Raw genomic sequence first — 21,277 nt, forward strand, 5'->3', positions numbered from 1 at the left:
TCAGTAGCTGTACCTTTGCATTGATTCTAATGAACATTTTAATATGTTGACCATACACTCTTTATTGTGCAATCTAATATCTCTGTCGCCACTTACCAAATTTCTCTCGACCTTCACATTCCAGTTCTTTCGCCTTTTTAATTGTGACAATAAGACGCCCGCTGATTGGTCGATAACATAATGCCAGATTGATTCTTCCACATTTAGTAACATTTCGCATCTAAACAAATTTCACCAATAAAACTTACTTATGTCATTGATAGTAACAATGAGTCAAAACAACCAGGTTGTGTGTAATCAATTATTAGTAAATGTACTAGTATTTGCTAAAATAGTATTATTACTTTTAAAAATCTTCAAAAAAGGAAATTCGAATTTAATAGTATAGACTTTTAACTGTTCTTTACCCAACCGAAACCAAAGTAGCAGTGCTGATACTAAGTACTAACCTCTGTGATCTTTGATTTCAAATCCGCCCATTGACTAAATACCTTGTCCTGATTGGACGAGTATTTAGCCACGTGATATAACGGCACATAAACCTCACCAATGACGTGATCACCGTAAAATCCTTGCCAGGAGGTCGCCGCATTCACAACAGAAATCAAAAGCGTGTAGTTCGAAAAACGTTCGTAAGAAAACCCGGAAATCACAAAAGTTTCATTGAAGACAGGGTGCGCTGTCCTTTCAACGATTTTTGTCTTTTGCCAACAAAAGCGTTGTGGTAGCAGACTCACTTTAACAAAGCTACTTGGAGGTGTCTCATTATCCGCAGAAAATAAGTTGATTGCTTTTGTGATTGTTACTTGAAGTTCATTTTTTTCTCGAATGTAATGCACAGAATATTTCAGTTTTCCTAAGACTGGGGGAATTTCAATTTTATGACTGGAAGCTTTACTGTCGTTTTTTATAGAGGAGATATTCTTAATACCGCTGTCCATGACGACAGAATGCACTGCAGGTGTTCGTTTTTCATTTTCAGAACCGCTGTCCAGAATATTGGAGTTAATCGCAGGCGAGGTTTGGTTAAGACCGCTGACTGGATTCACAGGATGTACCGCTGCCGTAATTCCTTCAGAATATTCTCTGTCTGAAATTGTGGGACTCGCAACATCCGGAACAGTCTTGCTTAAAGCGTCATGTCCACTGCTATTTTGCCCCGGGGCATTGCCTGACGAAGCTACATAATCCTGATAAGTTTCTTCCGCGGTATCAATATTCCGGGTATCTAATGCCGAGGTGTTAGTCTCCCTAGAATCCCTTCCTGTCATTTCACTTGCCGTGGAATAATTTCCGGATGAAGCACTTGTTGTTCTCGAACCACCAATGACGCCATCACCTGTGACGTCATTAGCACTGTGCCGCTCAGGAGCGGCCTGGGGACGAAGATTTTCACTCTCTCCAACCTCGACACATGTTTCCATTTTCTCGTGTAAATCTTCCTTTTCACTTCTATTTTCCATTGCAAGTCTTTCATCCATTTCCTCAACGGATTCACCCTCCGTTTCACTCTCAGACTCGCTTTCATCGCTTGAAAGAACGTCGTCGTTTACCGAGCCATATCTCGGAGGTGGTCGTATAAACTTCGGCCTTTGTCCTGGCAATTCTTCAGGTTTTGTAAAAGCAGTATCAAGCAAATCCTGACCCAAAACAATCCGGATTTTTTTCGCCGCCTCATTCTCTTTTTCTTCGCGAGATTTTTTACCCGTAATTTTTCGATACGATGTCACGAATGCCAGAACGATGACGTAACCCAAGGCGACGCCAAGGATGATGGGTAACGTGATCAAAGTAGCCAAGCACAGGATACCCGAGTTCTTCCAAAGAAGACGACGGAGAAATGATTCAGGTTGCTCCGAGTCTAGTGAAAAGAGGGAACGAGTTGAATATAACTGAGGAACAAAGTTTGCGTGATATACTATGAAATCACTCGCGACAGTGGTTAACCAGAGACTGAAGGAGGCATTTGAATTATGAAATAGGCCTAAATGCATCGTTTATTTAATTTATTACAGGTTAAGACTTTGCTAAGCATGCATGAAATACGAAAACATTACACTACCTGGCATGTCATAACATAACATTAGTCAGTCTGGCATATGGACGTGATTCTGTGCTGAAGAATACTAGCTCAGTTTGAAAATTTCAATCTAAGCGTTTTAGCTTAAGTAAAATGTGGTTGTTCTTACCTCTGCGAGATGTTAAAACAAGATCTGGAGTGAAACAATGACACGACATCTCAAGTAAAGCTTAATAAAGATCTATTCAACACTCCAGTCTTAGAGAAATAGTTGTGTGCACAATGATACTATGCTGTCGAAAATTGATTACTTCGTTTTCGATCCTTTATCGCTTAAGCCCGCCACAAGGATTAGTTGTATTGCTTCTTTGTTTTAACACGTTTCATAACTAAATTGGCGAGTGATTCAATTGGTGAAAAAAATCACCAAAATATTTCAATAACAAGATAACAAACGGACGTAATTCATATCAAAAGTCAATCGTCGATTTAGAAAGGTCCGTCGATTGAAAATATACCATCCGTTTAAAACTGATTGCGGTCGACCTGGCACGGAAAATCACGATACAGCTAGTTGTTTTGTATAAATTACACCGTAAGGTTTCCCAGATTCATAGCATGGCCCTGGTTTCTACACGTTTTCATTTTTAATATCAACACAGCCGTCTTTTGCATAAATAACCTTATTTACATTTTGCTAGGAAACGCATTCTACTGAAAACTATGCAGCCTTGAGAGATTATTGTCACATTGTTACGAATTCCTAATGTAAGCACAAGAAATCCTTTGTCTATGTAACAACTACATACAACTGGAACTACAATGCAGATTGAAATGCGTTGGGAACTGGTTACTCAGGCTAGGCGGTTCGTTTAAACTGTCAAATGCGAAAGTTTTATTACAAATATGCACGTGCAACCTTTCCTGGTTTCGATTTAGAGAGATTTTGTGCGAGCAAGGCGACCTACCTTGCATTCTTTAGCCGGAAACTAATGTCACAACTTTTTCAAAAATACTTGAGTACCCTTTCTCATAAACGTCTTCCATACGTAGGATCTAAAAAGATGTACAGGATAAGCCTCAAATGGGAAACTTCAGTATCCTGAATAAGAGAGGGATCTCTGTGGAAAGTTTTACCCTTTAACATGAACAAAAAACGGAAATTTGTTAGAAGATGTGAGGTGGTAGACATTGCAGAGAAGATGAGGGAAGCAAGGTTGAGATGATATGGACACGTAATCAGAAGAGATGAAGAAGGTATGGTCAGAGATATTATGAAATGAAGAGATCAGAAGAAGATGTGAGGTGGTAGACATTGCAGAGAAGATGAGGGAAGCAAGGTTGAGATGATATGGACACGTAATCAGAAGAGATGAAGAAGGTATGGTCAGAGATATTATGAAATGAAGAGATCAGAAGAAGATGTGAGGTGGTAGACATTGCAGAGAAGATGAGGGAAGCAAGGTTGAGATGATATGGACACGTAATCAGAAGAGATGAAGAAGGTATGGTCAGAGATATTATGAAATGAAGAGATCAGAAGAAGATGTGATAGACAGGTAGACATTGCAAGAAAGATAAAGGTTATACTGAATTAAAAACTCAGTGCCAGGCTCACTAGTCACTTAGTCTTTAGTGCCACATGGGGGACAGATAATGCTAGTTAATATGCTATATCAAAACATAGACCCGAGGATATTTTGAATAAATGTGACTGTCTGTTTCATGGCGCTAGAACGGCAGATACTATGCGAGGTCTTATATCAACGAAACTTGGGAGAAAGCAGAGGGTGGTATATCTATTAGTCGAGATTCATGCATATTTCAAAAATATATCAATTGCATATCAAAAACAGCAATCAAAAATATTAATCTTGTAACTGGAATAAAAACAAGCGCGGTCATAAGAGGCATTATTTACCAAGAATTTGTAACTGGGAAACAATTTAAAAAATGTGAAACATAAATTTGCGCTTTAAACTGCTCGCTTGCAAGAGAGTGTCTTTCTTAGCAGGAAAAACTAGGTTTATATGAAAATCTACGATCAAAACACGGATTGAAATATATACTGCTATTCAAATTTAAATGAGGCACATGTTGTTAGTTTGATTGAATAAATTTCACGGGGATCTGCACACATGAAGAAATACGACGAAGAATGAAAGTGGAATTATTTGTGACAGTGTAAGACATTTCTACATCGGAAATACAAACCGTGTCTATTCGTGGGACTTCAAAAAGGAAGAAAAAATCGCAAAGACTTCATTAAATATGAATATAACATGTGTTTTATATGAACAAAGCTGTGTTGTGATCAATATTATAAACTAAACACAGAACAGATACATTCATATGCAATCGGGAGATTACTTTTGATACTCAGTGTTGTAAATTTACCTTGAGAAATTATCCAAAAATTTTCATTATATTCTGCAGAATGATTTTACGCTTGAGAAGATCACGTCGCTCACTCGGCCAGCAACCATGTTACGCTTCTGTTAACGGCTCTTGAAACGGTCCAGTTATGACGTCACAAAGAACTGTCTGGACTAAAATGAGTGAGAGACTGGGTATGAAATAGATTTAATCATTCACTGCACGTTTTTAATGGATAGATTTTCTGGGATAGCTCTATCAGCTCTAAATTTTTATAGCGCAACCAGTTTTCTTTCTATCTGATAGCTCTATCAGTTCTAAACTGTTCTTCCTAGAGGTCCAGTAAGGATCATCTCTTATTGATCCAGTGATACTACAGGAGGAAACCTAAACTAAATTAACTTTATTTATACTTGAAAGCTCTATCAATTCTAAACTGTTCTTCCTAGAGGTCCAGTAAGGATCATCTCTTATTGATCCAGTGATACTACAGGAGGAAACCTAAACTAAACTAACTTTATTTATACTTGAAAGCTCTATCAATTCTAAACTGTTCTTCCTGGAGGTCCAGTAAGGATCATCTCTTATTAATCCAGTGTTACTACAGGAGAAAACCTAAACTAAACAAACTTTATTTATACTCAGATAGCTCTATCAGTTCTAAACTATTCTTCCTAGAAGTTCATGTCTTATTATTGATCGAGTATTGCCATTGAGGCGGGTATTTGTCTGAAACATTTTAGTTTTCCAAACTTCCGTGAGAAGTGAATTAAATTTAGAAACACACGGCACGCGAAGGATATTTGACGTGATTGAAAAAGACAAGACGTGATCCAGTCATGCGTTGAATGTTTCTTGTTTCGTCGTTGCACAAACTCTGCACAAGAATACAATGTTATTGTCGTCTTAAACGATGTACAACGGAGAAGGTAGGACAATCCATAAATGAAATAGATATTTATGTTGGTTTATAAAAATGTTTAGGTCTTTATAACCGGAACGGGGAACAAGACAAAACAGCCACCTGTATCCGTACAAAATCTCCATATTTCTTTACTATATGAGAGCATTTCTTTAGGGCAGTACTAAAGATATCATCCTATTTTTAAAGTTGAAAATACCTCCTATAATCCAGTGTTTTCTGAAAAAGACGAGCCACACTCCAGCGCATAATTTGATTTATTGTGTTGTAAAAGGCCATCCAACTTTGTACCTGTTATGTCTTGTGTCTCTCGTAAAGCTGGTCTGATCTGAGGTTGTGAAACACAGACATTCCCTGGTTCAAATCATTTCTCATAACGTTTCAAGACGAAACTCTTTAAACAACTTTTGCGGTTCCACTTCATCCTCTTGCCAGGAAACTCTTCAAACGCAACTACCCCTTCAACTTATGCTGAATTATAAACACACAAATGAAGAAGTCCTGACGATTTAGAAACGATAACAAGACATCACTAGCTTCCAACCATGCTAGATCCTAAGTAATTAGGCAAAGTTTAAACATATCATTCCAATATCTCTTTTACAGATATTATTCACACGACTGAAAGTGCAAATCTCTCGGTCGCCACAGGATGGTTGATTCTGTCCATTGCTCTCGGCTCAATCCTGACCTTCACGTTTTTTGCTGCGATATCAACATCATTTTACTGCTGTCAAAAACCCAGCAAGAATGATGACAAAGAAACGAAGAACCTTATTAATCAAGGTACAGGAGACTTTGATTCAATTGTATTTCATACACCAAATATCTACTGCATGTAGAAGAGAAGGTGCTTGTAATCTTCACGAGCAGTTGACAGCTGAAAGCACGCTGTTCCAATAATGTGGGTTTCACTATGATTCATGTTTCTCCCTTGATTCATGTTTCTACCATCGCTGATCACAAAACATGGCTAAGGTTTACAGGTTAGTTTTAATAAGGTAGGGAGCAGAAATATCCAGCCTAACCTCTTCACGATTATCCAAAGCTCACTCATTCTAAAAGCAATGCGTGGGTGGGATGGAACTATAATCCGGACCCTCTTACCATCCACTCTCCTATTTCATGCATATTCTTCATTCTCAGGTAATCCTGCTCAAAAGCTCTTCTTCCCAAATGTACCTACAAGCGTCTATCCGACCACACAGTCCATTTTACAACAAGAAGAGAATGAAGTCATCGACTCACTAACCCCAGCATATCGAGAATTACCGAGCACCCATTTTACTTACATAAGTAGTTTTAACGGGAGCATAACCACTGATCAAACCAGCTCATTTGGAAACCAACAAACCACGGTATATCCAAATAGCACTCAAAATTCAATCCTTCCTCACACTTCATCAGATCAACTAAGTGCACACTCTGCTGAATCTTCAGAGCAACTCCAAAGAAAGCACAGACAAAAAAATGGATTTTCAAGCAAAATTAACCATATCGATGATAGCAGTCTATTTATCCATACGACTAGTTCACCTGATGACCCTACAACGCTGCAGGTTCCCTCACCATCCCAACATCACACTACCAACGACAGTAGCCTATCCATACATATCACCAATGCATCTGTAGATCCCCAAATGTGCATCACGTCAGCAACAAGCGGGATAATTACTGAGGAAGATCTAGGAGTAGAAGCCGCAAATGAAAACCCAGGACATATTCTTGAGCCTGCCATGAACAGGCCGGCAAGTAATGACCAGCAGTTAAGTGAATCTGCGATGAACGATGTTCAGTTGAATAAGCCTGCAACAAATGATCAGCGGTTATGTGCAGACGTTATCGAGAATACTCCATGTAATATTTCATGTGATCAAGTAACCAGCCATACTGAATGTATTGCTAATGATAGTCATCGAGGTGCGAGTAGTTTTGGAGGGCTCGAGTTAAGTCCAAAAACAAGGGCATTTTCACCCGATTATTACGCATTGACGTTCAGAAGAGAAGGATCAGGGCTCTCGGACATCAGTTGTAGTTCTGGACGAGGTGCCAGCGCATTTGCAAACAATGGTAAGCGACGAAAACCAATAATTGTGAGCCCAGATTGTGTGACTGAGGTGAGAGGGGCAAGTGCGTTTGAAAAAACCTCGGAGATTCAAGCATCTCAACCGGAAACTTCTCATCCCACGGACGAAACAAATACTCCTTCAGACATAAATTCTACCAAGGAGTTTATATTAACATCATATAATGCAGCAAAATCTGAGGATATATCTAAACACAGTTCTAGTGTTAGTACACTGATCGCAAACTCTGCTCATTCTGAAGTTAGACATTCAAGCTCTCCAAAACAGGAACCTGAGAGAAAGTCTGTTTATGAAAACATCCTCTTCGAACAAGAGACACGAAGAAACTCTCAAACATCAAGATCAGTTAACAACAAGGAAAACGAAAGAAATTCCTCAATATTGATCCTCAGAAATGTCGAAAGTGCAAGTGGGGAAAAAGGTATTCCTGAAGAACAAAATAAACAATGTAATATAACATCCTCTTCCGGGACCACCATAGCTAAGGACAAAGAGCCAAGTTCTCGTTTTACTCAGACTCCCTCTAAAGCCAGAATTGATACAAACAGATACAAACCAAACGAGTTCAATTCAGAGCTAAACAGTTGTGAAAGAATGCAACACAGAAGATCTATTACTCTGACTAACAACCACCAAAGTATAACATCAAATTTCTACCGACCGAGAACTTATGAAAGATCAAAAACACAGCAAAAAAGTTCAAGTGATTATTCTGCACCAATCAAAATACCTCAAAATGTATCAGCTCATACCAGTGATCCAATAAAAGGGGGAAAACGCGGTTTACTCAATTTAAATGGTAGTCACCAGTCCTTGCGCGGAGCAAGCCAGCTCGGTTGTTATGGAGACGAGGTTGATGGCGTTTGCTCTGACAGCGATGCATGTTGGGACAGTGTTAGTTTGAGTTTTGCTTATGAATCGGCAAGTGACGAGGATGTCGCTTCTCATTGTGCATTTAAATAAAACTAAACAATTATTGGCACGATTGACTTTTCAGAGCTAAACTTATTCTTATACCGCCCGTAATTCAATGTCAAAACTCACATCCAAAAGATGAAATACATTTTTTATCACAAAGATAAATATTGGTTGACAAACTATGAATTTACAGTTATTGCTTTCCGCCTAAATGTCATAAGAAAGCTAGCCTGCGGTGCAGACGTTTCTTTGCTGCAAGCGTTTTGTGAAAGGTTCTCACATACGGTACTCGAATTGCAACGCCACGCTAATTTTCCATTACGTTTTTAAAAACCTGATTGATTGAAAGTAAACTATCTTGTTGTAAATTAAAAAATAGATAAGATTAATATTTAAAAGATAGCCACACTACGCTATCCTTTACCCAAAAATTGCGAGAGTTTTATTGACATAAAAACGCCGCATGCCTGAAACTTGATCATGTTTCGGCAGTTTGATGAAAACCAGAGCGAAGTGTTTTTAATACGAGTGCAAACAAGGATCAAAAGCATTGACATGAGCAAAAAGGATCCAGCCTAGTGTTTATCTTGGAACAATAAGATCACTTTAAATCATTCTCCAGTAATAATATTTGGCCACGATCTGTGTCTAATTTGCGGGTACTATTGAAGACTTGTTCATGCATGTTACAACTCCAGGGACTTCTTAAAATCTTAAAATTAAACTCAGCGAAGCTAAGTGATTGTTATAAGTTTCATTTAGATGACAATCTGTGTTTTTTTTCTACGCTAATCCATTAAACTATAAGGCTACTTTTTTCTTAAAGCGAAATAAATTAATTAAGCAGTAATTAAACTTGTTACGAGCATTAATTACCCCACTTAGGTAGTTTTCTGTGTTTCTTTGGCAACAACCTCAGTTTAGGGGTAATGCATTTTTAAGCATCTTCTCCACAGCATACATACTCAAACAAGGGTATAGCTTTGTTTTTAGATTTTCTCTGTAGGAACATTGGGATCTAAAGGAAGTTTAGAACTGGTGGAGTTGCAAAAAATATCTGTCAGTTTTCGCAACTAGTAACGGTGGATAAATAAGAAACGATCTTTACTTCATCTTGAAACTGAAGTCTGTCATAAATTTTATGATAATTTTTGTTAAACATGGATATTATACCACCTCTGCAACGCACACAGTACATCTGTTTCGAATATCACTTTTTCTAACATTGTCCTTATGCGAACACTTCAAACCTAGACTTTTAAGCTTGCAAATTACATTTATATTGGCAAGAAATTATTATGGTAATTACCCAGCCATAAATATGCTAAAATCTTAAAAAACCACAAAGCCGTATTTACTTAGTGCAGTTTTATTGAAAAAAGATTTTAATAAAGAATGAATCATGACACATACGAAGTAAAACGTTTGTTGACGAATTTGGTTTAAAATGCAATAGGGATGATTCCTCTGGGATTTAAGATATTGGAATTGCGTGGAAATTGTATTTTCAAGACGGAATCCCAGTTACAACAAACGAAAACATCAAATATCTTGCATAGCTAGGGAGGGAGGCAAGGTGAGGAGAATATTTAATGAGATCTTATATAGTTTTAAACGAAGAAACATAGACAACTGCTAGCGGCTATTCGAAACAATCTTTCTTTGATGTTATGTAAAAATTATAAAGGATAATTATGTGTATGTTTTTAAAGCTTCGTGAGACACTTGATTTTTATAACACGCAGCCATCATTCAGGATATTAGGAATAATTGATGTCGTAAAAAACTGCGTGTCTATTTTAAACAGGCCCGGACAAATTCATGATCATAGAAAGATTTGCAGAATTCCTGTTTTTGAGCACAGTTCAGTCGAAATCCATACTGAACTGTTTAGAACTGTGCAGTGAAAGTGTGTTGATATATTGTACTAGAATTATCCACAATATTTAACTGCGTAGTTTGTAGCATATATATGAGCTGCTGCATGTGGCTTTTGTCTGGACTAAATTTTGTAGGTTGTCAAGTAAACTGTCGTGATTTGTGTCTGAACAGACTGAACTATCTGAGAAAGATATCTCAAACGTAGTGGTCCAGTGTAGGTAGTACATATTCTACAATACGCTGTCGTGGTTTGTGTCTGAACTAGCTGAGAAAGATATCTCAAACGTGATGGTCCAGTGTAGGTAGTATTCTACAATAAACTGTCATGGTTTGTGTCTGAGCTACCTGAGAAAGATATCAGTCAAACGTGGTCGTCCAGTGTAGGTAGTATTCTACAATAAACTGTCACTGATGGTTTGTGTCTGAACTACCTGAGAAAGATATCTCAAATGTGACAGCCTAGTGTAGGTAGTATTCTACAATAACCTGTCGTGGTTTGTGTCTGAACTAGGTATTAAACTGACATATGTTAAACGGTTTGTATTTCTCCACCTACAGCTGGTCAGTTAACATTTGACACAATTTTAAGTAATACAAGTATTAGAGTACACGCAGAAATTACCATTTAAAGTGGCTGAATTAGAATGATATCAGATTTTGTGAATTTTTTCCCGCGCTGTTAGTATATAGCGTCTAAGAGTATCGAATACCTCATGTATTCACTGGCTACTTACAGCCATGGCCGGAATGATCTAGTTCATCGAATGAATTTGAGGAGAAGATTTGATATTAAATGTTCTCTGGACCAATCCAAACATAAACACTGAATGATTTGCAAATTATATTACGCTCAAATTTGCATGTTCTCAGCTGGGTGCTGAGACCGGTAGTTGCTATAGTTATTCAACTTCCTTCGAATCCGAGTAGAACAAGAAGCATGTTCAAAAACATGTGTAAAATAATAAAGTTATTTCTCTAAATGTTTGTCCTAGATGTGGTGGATCGCAATTGGAGTAATCGTCTTTTCGCTACTTGTTGTCAGTCTTATGATTGCTTACACAGTGCTCTATTGGAGACGACGTAAGGCGGCGTTTGTTCTTTCCCAGAATATGAAACACGACCAGAAATATATTCTAACGCCATCACGTCGTGTCAAACAAGATCCCAGCGATGGTATTCCGTACACCTCAAACGAACCTGTGAATATACAACCTCATTCGAAAATACTGCAGTCTATGGACGTTTCGATGCTCACAGATGAAAATCTCAATAACAACTCTGGTCGTCAAGCATATCCTGACTATCAAATCCCGTTGATCAGCCACTACGAAGCCAACAGCAAAAATCAAACGAGAAAAAAATCGGGCAAGCGGAAGAAACGGAAGAGCATTAAAAAATCCTATGGACCAAACGGCAGTAAAGTTGTTGAAACGCCGACGATTGTCATATCACAAGTTCCTGACGACAACGCAAACTTTGCGGAAATCGAGTCGAATTCGAAATTATTTAAAACCTGAATTAACTTTCTCCATATTTTATGATTCTCCTTCAAAAGAATTACACATTACTGTGATCAGTGCGTCGAATATGCCCAAATTGAAGCGGTTTGGCAGCGAAACGTGCACCACGCAGTATTTTCGCGTGCGTATTCGGGTTGGAACGTGCAGCACGCAATCGCACGAAACGCGTTACGTTTGCGGGACACGCGAGCCAGTGTTTAATGAAACGTTTATAGTGTCGGGTTTAGTACATCATAAGTTAAGGGAGTGCACAGTGCGTTTTGAAGTCGTTGAGTTCGAGGAGTTTCACCATTGTTGGACTGTGCTGGGTGAAGTCAATCAACCTTTGATTGATTTAAGAGCAAATGCTCTTTTAAAAGTGACAAAAACATTGCGTACAACATAATATATTGATAAGTATATGTTGTATTATGGGGAAAGTCTAAACGTTGTTTAATAAATATAATATATCTATCATTTGGCTTAAAATTATATTATTCAAGAGTGCTAAAAAAGTCTAAGCCTTATAATTGCATATGACTTGGACATTTAAATGACAACTAGCTCAAATAAGTTGTCAGCGAATTATGTGAGTAATACTCTGGTTACCAGGCTATCACTGGTAGAGACGACCAAGGATTGATGGCGCATGACAAAATTAGGGCGATATAGTGGTAGGTGAATCATTTGAAAAGCATTTAAAACATTTCATTCAGTTGGAGAAAGATTATTAAAGCACGGGTAAGATCAGTCACTCATGCGGAAGAGGAAATAACAAACAAATGAAGTATAATTTGAGGCACTTCAAAACCACAATTAACGGTAGCCACAGAGCTCATGCAATTGTTGTAAATTATAAAAGGTATTTCGCGTGTATATATGAAAAAAAACTCGGTAAAACGTTTTTTAAACATTTACCGTTTCAGTCTCTACCAGAATGAATAATTAAGATTTAAAAACTTAACGAAAAGAAAAGATTGAATGAGTATATACTGCTCACCGGAATAAACAATCAACCGTTTTTTAACGATTTTAAACTAAGATTTCTTTGACTATATAAAATACATAATATATTCTCAGCCACGTACATAGGCATGGTGGAATTTCATATAGCCTATTATATGAACAGGTGTTTAGTTTGTTTTATTAATTTCCATCTTTAACAGTTGGATAACGATTGCTAAACCATTAAGCAAACTGAATCTAGAATCCCTGCCGCTTAAACAAACGTTTCATTCAAACTGGCTGTTTGAAAAACAACGGTTTTGTGAACACCCAACCGCTCGGCTCAAGTGCATTCTTTAACCCAGGAACAATCCTTTACCGCCAGTTGATTGTTTTGGCAAATACGTTGATCTGAATAATCTGCAAGACATCGCTTAGGTTCTACAACACTATTTCGAAACTGATTACAGGAGCTACATCAGTTGAATCGAAGTTAACCCCAAATAGAAGCACTATTCTCATTGTCCAATTCTGCACGACACTCTATCTGACTATCGGCAACGGTTTACGACTTATTTATATCTGACTGGCCCAGGTTCCACTTCAGTTCATTTGACTTTCCTCGAAATAACCCCAGTTTTTTCTCAACTGCATGTCATAACAAGAAACGACGACCAACAGTTTCGACAAAAAGTATTTGAAATTTGAAAGGACTCATGGTTTTTACAACCAACACAACCCCTACGCAAAGCGTGGTAAAGTTCACGAGAACAGGTGCAAATGTTGTCTTGACATCGAGTTTATCGCCGCATGGTTTGAAATGAGCATTAATTGAGAGGGCAGTTAGACGGGGATAAGCATCACTTGTCAGAATGAAACCAAAATACTGTCGTCCCATGCTGTTTCACGCTGCAGCTTTACCCACGCATTTCAACACGGCAAGCCTGTGATAAATTATAGCTTTTCATGTTTGAGAAAATGCTTTAATTCTAGATTGGTAGAAAGTGATCAGATGTTGTACAGAACTCATATGAGTAGAGTTAAGTCTCTCAGTTGACTGAGTTAAGCATGGTTAGATCATGCAGAGGTAGTACATGTTCTTGAATGAGAGCTACCTTAAAGTGATTTGATGTTGTAGAGAACTCATGTGAGAGAAGACTACGTCTCTCTAGCGAGCTTACTCGATTGACCAGAGGAGTATTGAATATTTTTGGCAAGTTATAGCTGTTAGTCAAACACTAGCTCAGTCTTCTTTTACGAACGAACTACATAAATTCTCCTGACCTACGAAAATAAAAATCACTAGCTTAAAATTTTTTGACGTTATATTGACGTATTGAATTCAAATTTGGAAAACAAAAGGAATAGAAAAACGTGTTGAGACGAACGGCTATTGATTCGTTTGGAGTAAAGAAGGTGCTGGTACCAATAGTGACGTTATGACGCAGCCCACAATATTAATCAGCTCCCCACCGTGGCTGCCAAATGCTGCGAGTTTTAAGTGCAATGTCAGAACTTTGTATTGGCAATGTTTGCTGAAACAAATAAGTCTCTGGTCGGTTCATTCTTGCCTCATTCCTCCAGAGCGCAGTAAAGTTCTTGCTGTCGTGAGAGGCTGCTCATATTAAACTAATGACTTTAGTAAATCGCGTAAGAAATGTTTTCAAATATCTTAATTCAAATTTGCATAATGTCCAGTGTCTATGACATATACTATAACTGAACTGGAATTTAGCCAGACACAATGCGTCAGTTAGTTGGATGTAAAACCATGCAGCTACTTCATCGTTCGTTATCGATTGAAAACTATCAAAATACTGTAACTGTACGAACGTGTTCACAGATAACAATCACTAATCGATTATTAACGTCCGTTTGATCACTTCCCCAAGGCAGAGGAATCTCGTGCTATTGATGATTATTTTTTACCGTTTCATTTCCAACCTGCCGATGGTATTGGTCGATAATCTCAAGTTTCTTGCCAGAGCTTTGGCGTTACGAGCTTCACAACAGGAATTATCATATGGGCACTCAGTTTGGAGAGCCAACAGATATCAGCTGAATTCATGTTAGGAGCGGGAATCTCATCTTAGACTCATCTTCCGTACTTGACCGTGTTGATATTTCAGAAATTCAAGGTTCCCGTCTTCAATGAGTTTCCCGTCTAAATTTCCCGTTAGACGGGAAAGACGTCTCTAATATGAATTCGGCTAATAGAGCAGATATTATCTCTCTATATGCCGGTGGTTGGTGTAAGATATTATCTCTATATATGCCGGTTTGTTTCTGCATGGAGAACGGTCCTTAATCTTAATCTGATAGGTTAATCCGAAGAATGAGTGCTTAATAGATCATTTCTATCAATGCCTTGAACATCATTCTAATCTGATTCAATTTTCACCAAACATGTTTGCGCTACCCGTTTTTTGCTTTTTCTGAATTGCGCGTGGGTTTCGACAGATATTCGCCTCTGTAAAGTTACTGTAGCAAAACCATCCCGTTGTTATTGGGCGTAAAGCGTCGAACAAAAAAAAATTTCACTTTATTCCATTCCAATGCCATGTTGACAATACCTCTGCTATCTGAAGCGTTTAATGACTTACTAATCGAGCACTTACTATGCAACGGTTACAAGCGTTGGCGTCATCAACCTCCATTCAAATTTCGCTCTACTGCGTTGTGATTGGCTAACGTGGGACGCAAATAAACGGCAAGACCAGCCGTGCGTGCGAGATCATTTAAAATGTCAAATCATATATTTGATGGAGTGTAGTGGGGCGAAACATCCAACGGCACAGCACAGAAACCATTATTCATGTCATAAATGGATATGCGAACCTTACAATGATATAGGATTACTATAGAAGTTTTGGAGTTGAAATATTTTAAATTTGTTTGTGTTGTACGCTGGTGAAGGCGATGGAGTTGGGTTGATACTCCATCATAACACAAAAGCTATAAAGTTGGCTGCATTGCTGCAAAATGACAGACAAATATTCTAAATCATGAGTTCGACAGGTCAGTGCGATAGCTTCCTTTTAATATTAATCATTCATTGAAATTTAAAGAATAATTTTACTATTTTAGAATATATATTTATAATATTCATGTGGATATCTAAGAGTTCACTGCTTATCGAAATAAGTTCATCGTTCTTTGAAATATAAAACTCGTAGAATCCGCCAATAACAGTGATCTCGTGTTACCTCCAAAGGATTACCCTGTAAACTCAGATAATGAGAGACACGAGGATACTTGCTTTCCTGACGATGCTCAAAATTGCAGATTTATCTTTTTTTAATAATTATGAGCGCTATTGAGGGGAAACGTTTAAGTGAAAGAATACGAGTTGCGATGAGACGAAGGGGGTTTATTATTATTACGAGAAGGATTATTATTATTACAGAATTTCAATAGAGTCAACACGGATATTCATAAATAACGTGAAATTCTTTAGCGATATTGAGAGAAGATATAAAGGAGATAGGTGTTCACAATAAATTCAGCACACAGAATTTTTATTGCTTTTGATCACAAGAAGCAGGTGAAAATACGAATTGCTTGGCTATTAAATACAGCATATAGTTGAACATTTCCTCTCTTATGCATGAATGGAAATTTAAATACCTAATGAATGCGACGCAGACTTTCATAGAATATTTAATTAATTACTTTCAGTAGCAACTGATCGAACACCTTAACTGGATAACAGTATTACGATTTTGTTGAAAATTAGTGATAAACGAAGCTCTTTTCCAATCTCCCTGAGATTCTGCAAGTTTACTGAAGTGAAACAGTGATTTTTGTTGCTGTATTTAGCGTTGGTGACAGCTTTGCTTGGTGTAGCCTTCTGCATAATCATCATAGTCGTATCATTAGTAGCACGCAGAGCATGGAAGCGGAGAAAGGTTCCTTCGGAATATCCGTTGAGGAAACATTCCACTCCAACTCCGACAACACAACGAAAATCAAGCAAGATTTTTCGAAGTAAATCCTTGGTGCGAAATGAAATCCCGGAGTTTGTGATCCCAGGTAAGATGGGATTAAAGAAAATCATCGCGCTTCATGATTACCATTATCTTCACCATCAATATCATAATCATCACTATATTATCATAATCATCATCATTATCAGCACCATAATGATAATGATCATCGTTATCACGATCATTACCGTTATCATCATAATCCTTATCGTCACAATCACTCTCCGATCAGCATCGTATTCGCTCTTAAAAACTTGAGCGCGAGTATTCGCGTGATCTGACAATACAAAACAATTTAAATCATCCTAATTATGATCACGATATATCCGTTCAGGGACACAACTTCGGTTGGTACAACCCATAATAACCCCCCCGACACCGACAGTGAGATCAACTTCCCCCCGCGCTACGAGTCCGACGGAGTTCACACAGAGCTGGAAACACGACGATGAAGAAGCGTCGAGCATCCAACCAAGAGGATATACAGTGTCATTGCCCATTCATCGAAAAATATCGTTACAACCGTTAGTAGGTAGGTCGATGTCTGTATTAGAGAGAGGTAGTTGCATTAGAGAGAGATATCTGTATTAGAGAGATATGTTTTTAGAGAGAGAGGGGGGTGCAAGTGTTAGAGAGAGACGTCTGTATTAGAGAGAATGGCTGTGGTAGAAGGAGATGCCTGTAATAGACTGAAAATTACTTGATTTCTTTCCAGAACGTGATACGAGAGATGGATCCGAGCTGAAGCGTAGAGCATCAAGTATCGTCACACCAAGGACAAGCCCACCCCAAGCCCCCACATCACCGAAGAAGCCATTATCCCGTAACCCAAGCTCAAGCTCGATCGACCTTCTCGCGATAAATGTACCGCCCTCCACCCGCAGCGCAGGCTCAAGCCTGGAAGGCTCTGGCAACTCTAGTCGCCAGTCCCCTGATGAAAGCCCACGACTTCTGAGACTTTTCCGTCAATCAAAGCATCAGATCAAACTCACTGGAGCAACTTTGGAATTCTCACTCCAGTAACAAATTAGCCAGCGTTCGTTGATCCTGAACATAATGCGCATTCGTAATGTTATGATTCCGGTGGAACGCAAACAGGACGGGAAGTTATGCCTCAGCATTCAACTCAAGCCAGACAAGTTTATCTGGGAGGCGCAAACCAAAATAGTTCAGGGAACAGAGAATCCAATTTTTGGGGAGATGTTCACAATAAGCGGTTTCTCTTTATCAAAGTTGCACGACTGCGCCTTGCTTTTCAGACTGAATGATTTTAATGTTGATCAGACTATTGGCGAGGTGACCTATTCACTGAGAGACCTACAGCCTGATGTCTTCACAAGTCGGACAAGTCAACTACAGCAACCTCTTGGCGTTCCTAAGGTAAGATTTATACTTTCCAAGCTCCGTATCGTAAAAATCCATTCATTGAATGCTTTTACAACCGAGTGAGGTCGTTGCATATGCGAAATTTAAAAAGTGACTGAAGGCCGTTTTTGGAAGTGAATGGGAAAGTTTTTGGAAGTGAAAGGAAGAAAATGAACGGAACTTCACTTAAGAACAAGATTGATCACAACACCCAACCAATGCTCTATCTAGTGATGACATAGGATTTGCATCATTGCAGCATCACGTTCGATTTCGCACTTAAAGTTATGACAATCAAAATAGAATTAGACAAAATCGGTTCTCGTTAGAAAAGTTGTAAAAGGCGACATGATCGGAAGGAGTCAGGAATATTTCTTAAAACAACCCTTTCAGGTGACACAAGTGGGCAGCAATCAACAGAATGCAAATCAACCTTTGATACGATCTTGAAACGATGCCCAAATTATACCTTACAAGTGACTTTTTGAGCAAACAAATTCGTTATGTTATTTAACGGTCTTGCGCGGGTGTGATTGAATTAGCCATAAATCATGTTGTCATGTTTGACAATCGCGATGTCTCGCCCCCGTGTTTACAACTTAAGGAAGTCCAACAGCATTTGTTCCATTGCATTCATTTGTGCTGGATATATAACGCGTGTTTTAACTCAGCATGTGTGGCGTGGTGACTCAGCTGGGTGTCTGCTATTTGTGTCGTGCAACGACCCTGTCGCGGTTGGGAATTTAATTTATTTTAAATACGATGGAACTTGGATTTACATGTAGAACCACTCAAATAAGTGTATAGGAGATGATGCAACCAGATCAATAGATCATATATCAAAAATGATAGATTAGTTCAGATGTTATATAAAACAGACTTTCGGACGAAGCCATTCAAAGCTTTGATTTAACAGCTAAAACTAAAAGTTTTATACTTCGAGATTCATCATTTGAGAATGTTTGTGTACAGTATACATTTTACACATATTGTTCCTAATCTGATTTTTAAACTCTTTCGAGGCACGCGTTTGTAAGGAAAATTTCTATCCCTAGTAAACCTTCACGATTTTACCAAGTTACATTATCTAACATAAATTTTCTGGCATCAATTTATTATGAAACTAATGCCGGACAGAGTGAAAGTCCCGTTATAACGATAGTCTATGAGGCAAGGCAAGCGTTTGGTTAAAAATACTGGTTTAAAACACTACAGTGCAGACTGCGGCGATCAGCTGGAGAAGTGGAGGATACGATATATTGAGCAAATCACTTTAAGTTTTAATCGAGCTATTATTCTTAGTTTTTTTGAAAACGTGAGAAATGCAAGTAGGTGTGTGTGTATGTGTGGGTTTGGAATGACCGAGACGTCAAAAAGAAATCGTTGCGAGTTTTAAATTTAAAATTAAATAAAAATAACGTTTGCTGTGTTCAGTTATTTTCCCTGCTGCGATGTGGGCGGAATTCTTCTATTTTATTATTTTAAAACAATCCGACATTCGTATTTATTTTTCATGCTGTTATCCTGTGTGCTCGCTCGCTTTGCATTCATATTGTCCAAGATATGGTTTACAGATTGATATCATTATCTAGCTCATTATAAACCTAACTCAATGCAAATGAGCTCAAACTAGCAACTTTAGAGTTAAACTGAATGCTGTACTTTGTTGTACTGTATTGTACAGCATTGTACTTTACTGTACTATATTGTACCAGAAACTAAATTTTACCTTATTGCCAGGAGAAAGATCGCTCTTATGTTGGTGATTTACTGGTTTCCATGGATTATGATCCCATCGATTGGAAGTTGAACGTGAAGATTATCAGAGCCAGGGGGTTGCCTAAAATGACGAGAGTTGGACACACAGGTTAGAATATAGATCTGCTGTCGTTAGTCATCATAAATTTAGTTTTCCTCCTGTAGCAACACTGGATCAATAAGATATGATCTTTACTGGACCTCTAGGAAGAACAGTTTAGAACTGATAGAGCTATCCAGTATAAATAAAGTTAGTTTAGTTTAGGTTTCCTCCTGTAGTAAAACTGGATCAATAAGAGATGATCCTTAGTGGACCTTTAGGAAGAACAGTTTAGAACTGATAGAGCTATCCAGTATAAATAAAGTTATATTGTTCAGGCCTATATTGCTAAATCTAGAGAAAGTATTCAGTGCAAACATATGTTTTAGACGCTTTTGTTAAAATCAACGTGATGCAGGATTTAAACAGAATCTTCAAAAGAAAAACCAAAGTACAGCATCACGAATGGAACCCAGAATTCGACGAAGGATTTGACTTTGAGTTAACACGCGATCAGATGCAATCAACGAGCATCACAATGAAAGTGATTCACCGCGGAAAACTACGAGATCATTTGATTGGCGTCGTTTTGGTCGGATTTAACGTTGACCCAACCGAGACGGGTTATCAACACTGGAATATGATGATGGATAAACCCAATTTATCAATTGAACAATGGCATAAAATATATCCTGTTTTGAAATGAACAATAACCTTCAATAGCATATGCGATATGATATATTTTTAAAGAAATCGATAGACTTAATATTGAACGGTTACACACTGCATGAAGGCAAGGTGAATATACATAGGTAATAGTGAAAACCATTCGGTTCTATATGCTATAGCGTAGTGAAAAATTACAACAATTTTATTTTATCAATTCTGCTGAAAACGCACAAAATAATTACACCGATATTTATATTTCGAGGTAAAAGGGCAAATATGCGATCAGAGACCCTTATAACCACTTATGCTGTTATATCAGATATAAAACAATGTATTTCCTGATTTCCTGAAAGAGTTTACTCATGTAAATTTTAAAACATTTCTGTATGGGAATATCACAATGAAGTTAATCCTAAATGAAAACTGGTAAAACAGATCCCTATGATCAGTTCTAGCATAGGTAAGCTGACTTATATGCAAAAATATTCACGAAGGACTGGTTATCATTATCAACAATGATACATAAACAGGATGTCTTCGTTACACAAACAAAAAACTCGACATAGCTACTACGAGAGCAGATTGCTGCAAGACTGTTAGTCGGTTAAAGGATGAAGAATATATTTCACAGAATGAATTTAATCGTTTATTTCTTATTCTTGATGTAATATTCTATACTTGAGGTGGTAAAATTTCAATAAAACATTAGAAATCCCTATATACACATGTAGACTTCTGGATGAGCCAAAGGTCAAAATTGCTGAAGCGACCCATTTTGTCTTTGTTTAAAAATCGACTTTGATTTGAATAT

General features: G+C 37.9%; 3 protein-coding genes and 1 long non-coding RNA gene across 7 annotated transcripts in view; 3 read left to right on the plus strand and 1 right to left on the minus strand.

The window, feature by feature from the left end:
- The window catches only part of LOC114529322 (synaptotagmin-4-like), a 55,137-nt gene that overhangs the window by 2,535 nt on the left and 31,325 nt on the right, over window positions 1-21,277 (minus strand). The window contains exons 3-7 of one of the 4 annotated variants that reach the window (XM_028551080.1): window positions 19,729-19,839; window positions 4,418-4,564; window positions 2,989-3,076; window positions 450-1,861; window positions 97-220 (exon numbers count right to left, since the gene is read on the minus strand). In XM_028551080.1, coding sequence (XP_028406881.1) covers window positions 97-220; window positions 450-1,861; window positions 2,989-2,995 — 1,543 coding nt within the window. In that variant the 5' untranslated portion in view covers window positions 2,996-3,076; window positions 4,418-4,564; window positions 19,729-19,839. Of the gene's footprint in view, window positions 1-96; window positions 221-449; window positions 1,862-2,189; window positions 2,278-2,988; window positions 3,077-4,417; window positions 4,570-9,199; window positions 9,268-19,728; window positions 19,840-21,277 lie in introns of those variants that run through there. The other 3 variants (XM_028551079.1, XM_028551081.1, XM_028551078.1) reach the window with 3 other exon arrangements.
- On the plus strand, window positions 5,089-8,474 carry LOC114529321. The gene is made up of 3 exons (XM_028551077.1): window positions 5,089-5,325; window positions 5,925-6,104; window positions 6,465-8,474. The coding sequence occupies exons 1-3, from the start codon at window positions 5,310-5,312 to the stop codon at window positions 8,366-8,368; spliced, it is 2,100 nt and encodes a 699-aa protein (XP_028406878.1). The 5' UTR covers window positions 5,089-5,309; the 3' UTR covers window positions 8,369-8,474.
- LOC114529330 lies at window positions 9,686-11,585 on the plus strand. The gene is made up of 2 exons (XR_003687607.1): window positions 9,686-9,899; window positions 11,197-11,585. It is a non-coding gene; the product is annotated as an uncharacterized LOC114529330 (long non-coding RNA).
- LOC114529328 (synaptotagmin-1-like) lies at window positions 15,406-21,177 on the plus strand. The gene is made up of 6 exons (XM_028551089.1): window positions 15,406-15,666; window positions 16,468-16,680; window positions 16,969-17,166; window positions 17,350-18,014; window positions 19,740-19,866; window positions 20,187-21,177. Exons 4-6 carry the CDS (start codon window positions 17,691-17,693, stop codon window positions 20,501-20,503), a joined length of 768 nt encoding a protein of 255 aa, XP_028406890.1. The 5' UTR covers window positions 15,406-15,666; window positions 16,468-16,680; window positions 16,969-17,166; window positions 17,350-17,690; the 3' UTR covers window positions 20,504-21,177.

This window comes from Dendronephthya gigantea, unplaced genomic scaffold (genome assembly GCF_004324835.1).
Source record: "Dendronephthya gigantea isolate DGI-Jeju-01 unplaced genomic scaffold, DenGig_1.0 000056F, whole genome shotgun sequence".
Lineage (NCBI taxonomy): Eukaryota > Metazoa > Cnidaria > Anthozoa > Malacalcyonacea > Nephtheidae > Dendronephthya > Dendronephthya gigantea.

Bases quoted from the DNA above. Each gene is read 5' to 3' on its own strand.
- LOC114529321 (XM_028551077.1), top strand. The intron at 6,105-6,464 runs GTACAGGAGACT...CTTCATTCTCAG, and splicing joins GAAGAACCTTATTAATCAAG to GTAATCCTGCTCAAAAGCTC.
- LOC114529328 (XM_028551089.1), top strand. From the start codon at position 17,691: ATGCGCATTCGTAATGTTATGATTCCGGTGGAACGCAAACAGGACGGG. The intron at 18,015-19,739 runs GTAAGATTTATA...CCTTATTGCCAG, and splicing joins AACCTCTTGGCGTTCCTAAG to GAGAAAGATCGCTCTTATGT. The intron at 19,867-20,186 runs GTTAGAATATAG...CATATGTTTTAG, and splicing joins GACGAGAGTTGGACACACAG to ACGCTTTTGTTAAAATCAAC.